We start from the raw sequence: 9,786 nt of genomic DNA on the forward strand, positions 1-9,786 counted from the left end.
AATAAGTATAGAGAAAAGATTAATTGATAATACTGCAAACTATTGCAATAATATCAAGACAGCATGGCGTAGTATATACAATACATTCAGAGTAAAATCCAAGAAATTTTTGAAAGATCGAATTGAAAGCAATTAAGTGGTTTCAATTCACTGCTGTCATCTTTTAAAGAAAATGACGAATATTGTTAGAAAAGATAAAGAGCACTCCATTACATTTTATATTGAAAGTTGGATTTACAGATTTTGGAATAAACGGAAACTTTTCAAAAGTGTAAAACTACAACAGAAATTTCTGACATTTGTTGATCACCAGAGTACATAATATACCTTTATAGCAATGTAAATTGCATCCAGGATAGATCTTACACTAATTATTTTTTAACATTTCAACAAAATATGACTCTTATCTGTTATCACTCCTATTCCTTAAGTTTACTTTATCGCACATCGCAAATAGGAAGAAGTTAATTTTTATTCTACTTTGATTATTTCTTATTTTTATTTTTTAATGATAATGCAATATAATGGTTAAAACCCCTTAATTAAACGACAAATATAAAAAAAAACATATTACTCCATCTATTAATCATTATTACAATTATTATCTATGATGACATTGACAAACGATAAGTAAACAATACCATTTAGTAAAGTTTTCAGCCGACAATTAAACGACAAAAATAACATAACTATTGTAATAACAGACTTAACAGTCGAGGCGAGCGTCATAGCTGGCACTTTCTCCTGACATTCTATAACCTCTTAATTAAACGATATAAAAAAAATATATTACTCCATCTATTAATCATTATTACAATTATTATCTTTGATGAGATTGACAAACGACAAGTAAACAACACCATTTAGTAAAGTATAATTTCAGCCGACAGTTAAACGACAAAAATGACATAACTATTGTAATAACAGACTTAACGGTCGAGGCGAGTGTCACAACTGACGCTTTCTCCTGATATTCCATATCTTAAATTTGATAACGACATAAATGATTCTAGACAAAAAGTTACTCGTTTATTCAATATTCCTAACAAAATAATGTATGATTTTAGTTAACGGAAATTTACAACGAAATTACCCTTACCCTAACAATACATTGATCTCATCTTCATAGCTAGCTTTGCAAATATAGTAGAGAAAAAAGAAGAAGAAGGCAAATGCATGGTACATCTAGCTCTTCTTAATGTGCAGCAGTGCAAGTAAATAATAATAACATTCTTTCTTTTTTTCCAATAATATTGTTACTTTTCAGTGTTCTTAAAATAATGTAATAACAGTTAAAAAGTTTTAAAAGGAATAAAATTTAAAATGTAGAAAATAGAAAAGGAAATAGTGATCACTTCCACGTTTAAATAGAGACAGTAAGTGATTGTTTGGACACAAGCAGAAAAGTAACGGTGCCTCTCTCATATCTATCATCTCTACTTGGCCTTTACTCAAACAGTCTACTCTTCTTTCTCCTCCATTTCATTTTGTATCGAAAGAATCTTTTCTCACGTAAACCTTCTTGTGCTGCTTCTTTAATTTTTTTATTTTTCTTCTTTCTCTTTCACTGAATCTGTACGTTCATGTAATTTTGTTTTCAAAGATTTTTCTGTTAAATTTTGAGGACAAAACCTAGCTATAACAAATTGATGGATTACCATGATATATTCTATGAACTTGATCCAATTTTTGATGGTGAAGAATGGGATCATCGTCTCGATGGGAAGATTTCAAGTGATGATCAAATCCACAAAGATGATCAATTTCTTAATGAGGAATTACAAGAGAAAGCTAGTGATGATGCTTCGGCAGTTGGTTCTCAGAAAATGGATATGCAAGAAAATGGTCTAGAATTACAAAATGGTGATGATAAAGATTTACAAGTCTTGAAAGTTGAGGTCAATGGAAAAAGAGAAGCTACTGAATCTGGTATTAAATCCCAGGTGGAAAGAAGAACTAACCCTAGAAGGGTAAATAGAAAGGCACATAAGGCTGCAACTAGTACTACTTCTTCACCAGAGCAAAGTGGAAATTTAGAGGAAAAAAGATGCAAACGTGAAAGGATTAATGCTGAGGATTTCACCTTACCTAAAGGCTGGATAATTGAAGTTCGAGTTAGGAAAAATGGAAGCACTTCTGGCCACAAAGATACAGTAATAATAAATACATTAACATCCTCTTTAATTCCTACTTGTTATAGAATTTTCAATTAATTTGCTTTTAGACCCTTAGACATATATCTTCTTTTGCATGCAACAATCTAATTTAGAGTTAAATCAGAATATTAGGTACACTAATGCGTGACTGGTGATTATAATTAACTTCTTATTATGGTGTTTTCTTGCAGTACTACATTGAGAGAAGTACGAGACATGTTTGCCGATCAAGGATGGAAGTCCTTAGGTACCTACAATCTAAACAAAGGGTATGTGAAAACTTTGATTATATACTTAAAGATAGTTAAGTAGATTTAATTGATTGATGACAAACTTTATAAATTGATTAATCCATCAGAGTATGTGAAAAGTGAAAACTTTGCTTATATGCTTACTTCTTTAGTAGATTGAATTAACTTTCATGACTAAGTTTATAAAATTGATAAAGGTTGAGGTATGTAACTATATATACATATCGTGTATATATATAGTCCTTCTCGGGGCTGGAGCACAAACTCAAGTATATCCTGTAAGTTGCTTTTAACAATTGGGATGTTTTCAATGTTTCGTATCCATTTTGCAGGAGGAAAGCCAAGTTCAAGAAGGATGAAAGGTCAAACAATTTCGACTGTATAGATTATTTAAGTTTTTTTTTCCTTATGTATAACTGGGATGTGACATGAGTTGGAGTACATCTTTTTCCTCCTGCGCTTATCCTCAAGGATTTTATCTTTTTAATTTTATCTAATTTTCATGTCGAAGCAGTTAAGTCAATATATATCATGAATTCATGATATTCTCTTCGGTTGATACTCAAGAATTGAGAGTTTAAACTGTATCAATCTCGAAACAATTTCAAGTTCATGCTAATCAAATGATTAATGCTCGTAAGTTAATTCTCTTTCATTATTAGGCTTACTTGAAATAGAACGGTTTTGTGCAATTTTTCTATGGATTAGCTAGCTCTTCCCCTTTAGTGGTGTTGTGTTTTTTTATGCTAACATACTTTTGAAGGCATTGATTTCTTGAAAGTTTTATTTTCTCAAAGATTTGTAGCTGGACTTACTTTCCGACACCAAATTAACTAGTCTAAATATCTAGTTCGTAGTATACCTTAAGGTACATACTACTGTATGTCAATGTGATATTTGACGGGTCCAAAACCATAAGAACAATTATAAGCAAAACCAGATACTAGCTGTAAAAAGCCTCTTACGACCTCTGATTTTTTCAACGTGTATAGTTCATAAGCACTATTGAATGTGAAAGAAGCTCACATTATCGCTCTTAGGTTTTCCTGCTTCTTCTTTTTCTTTCGTTCACTGCATTCGAGAGTGAGTATATCAAGCAGTCACAAAGTTAAATACGAGTAATAAATTCCTTAAGCCAAATAAATTTGATGGCATCTAACTGTATTCGTGTCACTAATAATTCAAGAGAGACGTACTTCACTTTCCATGTGAATCAAATTATCGTTATACTAATGTTGACCGGCGAATTTGTGGGTGGATGGGGGGAGGAGGGGGCAAAAAAGTTCTTCAAAGAACAAACGGTAGTCATCTTTATAGGTGAATAAAAACACTAAACTAGTAAGATACAACTGAAGAATAAAAAGAAGATTTAAGTATATGAAGCTAGAATTGCGGATTTACATATATAGTTGTTATTTTAGAAAAATGTGTAAAACTTGGAGCAAAATCAAGCGTTCAAGCAAATGCAAGCTCTTGCCAGGGCTTGTTTGGTGTTGTGGCGGATTAACCAAATTTTGATTACTCTGGAATCTCGGAACATTCAAGGTTCAAACTACCACATTTAATGTAAGAAACTAAACGTTGAATAAGAACAACTAAACAATAAAATATGACTTTTGGCAAATTGTGAAACGATAAATATATTAAGTGATCAAAAGTATGATATCTCTAACAAAATAGAGCTAACTAGCTGGTCATCTAGATGAAAAATTGTTAGAATGTCTTTGTATACGGGTGAAACCGAACCCGTGGGACGCCTCAGTTTTCGATGAAGTAAACGGAGCAAAGACGTGACTACAAGGAATCGGAATCAAGGCAAGGAGCCCTCGAGTCGGGATCCGGGCAAAACACTTTCCCTCGGAAGCATCGGGACTACGACCCCCAGGTTCGATTCGAATCCCAAAAATCTCGGAGAGCATTACCAGATAATCGAGCACGACCAACAAACGGCCGTGATATCCGTGACCAGCAGGATGTCACGGCGTGAATCTCGGCACATATCGGCAGAAAATTGGTGATTATTAAAACGGAAGATTTTTACCTTTTACGGAATTGTACTTAGGGTAAAATTCCCCTACTATATAAATGAGGTCTGATTATTCATTAGGGATATTGTAACATGTATATCAAGGTAATATACTCTTATTTTCTCTGTTATTCAAAGTTCTCACTTTTGTTCGTCAGTTCATCATTAATGTGAGCCCGAGATCGAAGGCAGACATTCCATTAAAGCTGTTATTGAGTCCGTGATCACTTTCTTTAATTGGTTTGACAATTTATTACGTCATTTATCTGTTTAATCTAACGCAATTCATCATTTGTATTGAATTAATCTACGTATCCTTAAAACCACTTATAAGTTTAATTGTTATCCATTTTTTTAGGGTAAACAGTTTGGCGCCCACCATGGGGCTAATGATAATAGTGACAATTTGATACAAATTTTCATAACACACTCTATTTTACACTTGTTCTTTGAGTTTTTAATTTCAGGACAAAATTAAAAATTGTCGAACTTCCAATCCGCTCATTTGAACGTGGATGTTGAGTCCGACCACCATGGCGAGAACAACAATGTGGTACCCAACAATAAGGTGCCCTCTGTTGACCCCAACGGAGTCCCGGTCGCTGATCCAATCGATGCTAACTCACACATGGCTATCGTAGCAAACTTGCCTACTGACCCCGAAAACAACATTCGCGGGGGAGCCCGGTCGATAGCCCGGAGTACACATGACGACGAAGGTGATTGGATCAATTTGCGCGTGATCTTAGAAATATTACAGGCTCAACAGGCAGCGATAGCTCGGTTGTAGAACCAAAGCCGCGCCCCCAGCAGGGTTGAGCCCGAATTATCCCGGAAAAACGCTCGCAGAAATGAACCGGCCACAGAAAGGCCGGGTGAAGCAGAACCCGGGACCAACCCCGAGATAATAAATATGCTTGATGAACTAACCAAACGGGTGGAGTCGGGAGAAAAGAAAATAGAAGCCAACGACAAAAAAGTGGAGACCTATAACTCTAGGGTCGATCAAATCCCGGGAGTACCACCGATACTGATGGGCTTGGATTCCAAGAAATTTGTCCAAAAGCCTTTCCCTCCGAGCGAAGCTCCGAAGCCGATCCCAAAGAAGTTCCGTATGCCCGAAATTCCGAAGTATAATGGGACAATTGATCCAAATGAAATGTGACCTCCTATACATACTCCATCAAGGGGAACGAAACGACTTGGAAGATGATGAAATCGAGTCCGTTTGCTGAAAACGTTCAGAGAGACCTTGTCAAAAGGAGCCATGGTATAGTATCACAACTTACCCCTAATTCTATTGACTCGTTTGCTATGCTTGCAGATGATTTTGTAAAAGCACACACCAAGGCCATCAAGGTCGAGGCCAGGAAGTCAGACCTTTTCAAGGTAAAGCAAAGAGATAACGAGATGCTCAGGGAATTCGTATCGAGGTTTCAAATAGAATGGATGGATCTGCCTCCGGTTGTAGACGATTGTGCCGTTCAGGCCTTCACCCAAGGAACCAATCCCCAAAGCTCATTGGCTTCACAGCAGTTGACTCAAAATATGATAGAATACCCGACGGTAACTTGGGCCGGCGTCTATAACAGTTACCAATAAAAAATCAGCGTCAAAGACAATCAGCTCGGGGCCCCTTTCTGGGTCCGTTTATCCTGTCAGGATGAGTGATAGATCCAAAAGGGCCATCGACCATGAACCAAGATCGAACAGAGACTAGTATCAACCATACAATGGAGATCGAAGGGGTAATGGGTCCGGAAGCAACACTGTGAGAAATGAAAGAAGAAGTGACCGAGGTCATAATAACCGGGGACTCATGAGCAAAAACGGTTTTCACAGACCCATCGGGTCTAAGGAAGCACCAAGGTTCAGAGTACAACTTTAACGTCGATGTTGCAGGCATCGTATCAGCCATCGAACGGATCAAAGATACTATGTGGCCTCGACCATTGCAATCCGATCCTACCAAAAGGGACCCCAACCTAATGTGTAAATATCATGGCACTCACGGTCACAGAACTGAAGACTGCCGACAACTGAGAGAAGAAGTAGTCCAGTTATTCAATAACGTATACCTTCGAGAATGTTTTAGTGATCGAGCAAAAAATCACTTCAGGAACAGGGACTCCAACAAGCAGATCGAGCAAGAGGAACCTCGGCACGTCATTAACTTGATCATTGGTGGGGCTGATGTCCCCTAGGGGCCGATGTTAAAGCGCACTAAAGTGTCCATTACGAGAGAAAAACAGACTCGCGATTATGTACCGGAGCGAACCGTATCTTTCAACGAAATCTCGAGTTAAGTGTGTGTTAATTGATCCAAGTAGCTCGGCCAATATCATCAGATCGAGGGTCATGGAACAACTGGTTCTACAAGACCAAATAGTGCATGCAGTCCGAGTTTTAAACGGGTTTAACATGGCATGTGAGATGACTAAAGGGGAGATAACCCTACAGATAAACGCTGCCGGAACCGTTTAAGAAACAAAGCTCTACGTGATCAAAGGAGATATGAGATACAATGCTCTATTCGGGAGGCCATGTATTCACAACATGAGGGCAGTACCCTCGACACTACATCATACGTTGAAATTCCATACACCGGGAGGGATCAAAATAGTTTACGGAGAGTAACTGGCTACAAAAGAGATGTTCGCAGTCGTTGAGGTGGTCTCGATATCCGCACTCTAGAAATCGAGGAACCCGAGTTCAATCTCCTAGGAAGAAACCAAATAGCAATTACCGACAGCGGCCCCGACCGAACTAGTAAAGCAAGGGACGGGCGAGGATGACGATTACGGAGTCCCCTGGTCATTCATAGCCCCTAACGATTCCGATGCCACCAAGTCAACGATGGAGGAGCTGGAGCAAGTCATATTGATCGAGCATCTGCCCGATCGGAAGGTATACCTGGGCACATGGCTAACTCCCGTGCTCAGGAAAAAACTCATTAAATTCCTTATAGCTAACATAGATTATTTCACTTGGTCCCATCTTGACATGACAGGGATCCCGCTGAAATAACTACTCACAGGCTGAGCTTGGATCCAAAGTTTCACCCGGTTAAACAGAAGAGGAGGCCCCAGTCTGAAGTCAAACACACATTCATCAAAGACGAGGTAACCAAACTCCTTAAAATAGGTTCTATTCAGGATTAAGTACCTAGACTAGTTAGCAAACGTAGTGGTAGTACCTAAAAAGGGAAATAAGTTAAGAATGTGTGTAGACTATAAAGACTTGAACAAGGCATGCCCTAAGGACTCTTTTCCTTTGCCTAACATCAATCGCATGATCGATGCGACAGCCGGCCATGGGATACTCAACTTTCTCGATGCCTATTCCGGATACAACTAGATCCGGATTGATCCGAATGACCAAGAAAAGACTTCCTTCATCACTAAATACGACACCTATTGTTATAACGTAATGCCATTCGGACTAAAAAATGGTAGTGTCACTTACCAACGCCTAGTGAATCAGATGTTCGAAGAGCAAATAGGAAAATCAATGGAGGTTCACATTGAGGACATGTTAGTTAAGTTCCTGCGAGTAGAGGACCATTTGAAACATTTGTAGGAAAACCTTCAACATACTGAAGAAATACTATATGAAGCTGAACCCGAAGAAATGCGCATTCAGAGTAGGGTCCGGGAAGTTCCTTGGATTCATGGTGTCTAACCAGGGGATCGAGATCAATCCCGACAAGATCAAGGCCATAGAAGACATCACCATGGTGGATAACGTCAAGGCCGTTCAGAGGCTAACCGGGCGCATAGCTGCCCGGGGTCGGTTCATTTTGAGGTCCCCCGATAAGGGCCATCGGTTGTTCTCGTTATGAAGAAGAAAAATAGCTTCTCGCGGACCCCGGAGTGCTAACAAGCTTTGAAAAAACTCATACGGTACCTTTCGAGTCCACTTTTGCTTTATACTCCAAAGGCAGACGAACAGTTGTACCTATACTTAGCGGTATCCGAGATAGCAGTAAGTGGAGTCTTAGTCCGGGAAGAAGAAGGTACGTAATTTCCTATATATTATGTTAGCGGGACTCTAGGCAAGGCCGAAAAGGTATCCTCACCTGGAGAAATTGGCGCTCGCTTTGCTAAGTGCCTCCAAGAAGTTGAGGTCATACTTTCAGTGCCACCCCATATATGTCGTGACTACTTACCCATTGAGGAACATAATACACAAGCCCGAGCTCTCGTGACGATTGGCCAAATGGGCCATGAAAATTAGAGGGTACGATATTGAATATCGACCCCGAGCTGCCATAAAATCTCAAAATTTGACAGACTTCGTGGCTGACTTCATGCCACCCTTAATAACCGAAGTCGAAAGGGAATTGTTGTTAACCTCGAAGACCTCCTCGAGGATCTGGACCCTCTTTACGGATGGTGCATCGAATGCAAAGGGGTCCGGACTTGGCATCGTATTGAAGCCACCCATGGGTCACATAGTTAGGAAATCTATTAGGACTGTGCAATTGACTAACAATGAGGCCGAGTATGAGGCCATGATTTCAAGTCTCAAACTGGCTAAAATCCTGGGGGACCAAGGTGATCGAAGCCAAATGCGATTCCCTCCTTGTGGTGAATCAATTCAGTGGGACGTTCAAAGTGAAAGAGGAATGAATGCAAAGATACTTGGATAAACTACAGGTAACCCTACATCAGTTCAAGGAGAAACATGTACCCCGGGATCAAAATAGCAAAGCCGATGCTCTGGCTAACTTGGGGTCATCGGCTAAAGAATTGAGAGCTCTACGCATGAAGGCGACCTAGTTCAGCCTGTCCGAAGATAACACCTTGTTCAGAAGAATGTTCGATGGACCACTCGCCATATTTTCGGGACAGGGAGAGACAAAATATGTTTTGAGGGAAGTTCATGAAGGCACATGCGGGAACCATTCGGGGGCTGAATTGTTGGTTCGTAAGATAATTAGAACCTAGTATTACCGGATCGACATGGAGAAAGATGCGAAGAAGTTCGTGCGGAAATGCGATGGCTGTCAGAGGCACACACCGATGATCCATCAGCTCGGGGAGCTACTACATTCGGTCTTGTCACCTTGGCCATTCATGAAATGGGGAATGGACATCATCGGTCCCCTGCCATGGGCACTCGGTAAGGCTCAATTTATATTATTTATGACTGACTATTTTTCTAAATGGGTTGAGGCTCATGCATTTGAGAAAGTCAGAGAAAAAGAAGTTATTGATTTTATTTGGGACCACATAATATGCCGGTTCGAGATGCCGGCCAAGATCGTTTGTGACAACGGGAAGCAATTCATCGACAACAAGGTAAGCAAATTTTTTGAGGACCATAAGATCAAATGAATCTTATCAACACC

The 9,786-nt window shown here is 39.3% G+C and overlaps 1 protein-coding gene across 1 annotated transcript; it reads left to right on the forward strand.

The window, feature by feature from the left end:
• The first annotated feature begins 1,608 nt into the window (after positions 1-1,608).
• LOC142175912 (uncharacterized) lies at positions 1,609-2,766 on the forward strand. The gene is made up of 4 exons (XM_075242920.1): positions 1,609-2,153; positions 2,348-2,425; positions 2,563-2,610; positions 2,740-2,766. Exons 1-4 carry the CDS (start codon positions 1,650-1,652, stop codon positions 2,764-2,766), a joined length of 657 nt encoding a protein of 218 aa, XP_075099021.1. The 5' UTR covers positions 1,609-1,649.
• Positions 2,767-9,786: the final 7,020 nt, after the last annotated feature.

The sequence above is a fragment of the Nicotiana tabacum genome, chromosome 22 (genome assembly GCF_000715075.1).
Source record: "Nicotiana tabacum cultivar K326 chromosome 22, ASM71507v2, whole genome shotgun sequence".
NCBI classification, from domain to species: domain Eukaryota; kingdom Viridiplantae; phylum Streptophyta; class Magnoliopsida; order Solanales; family Solanaceae; genus Nicotiana; species Nicotiana tabacum.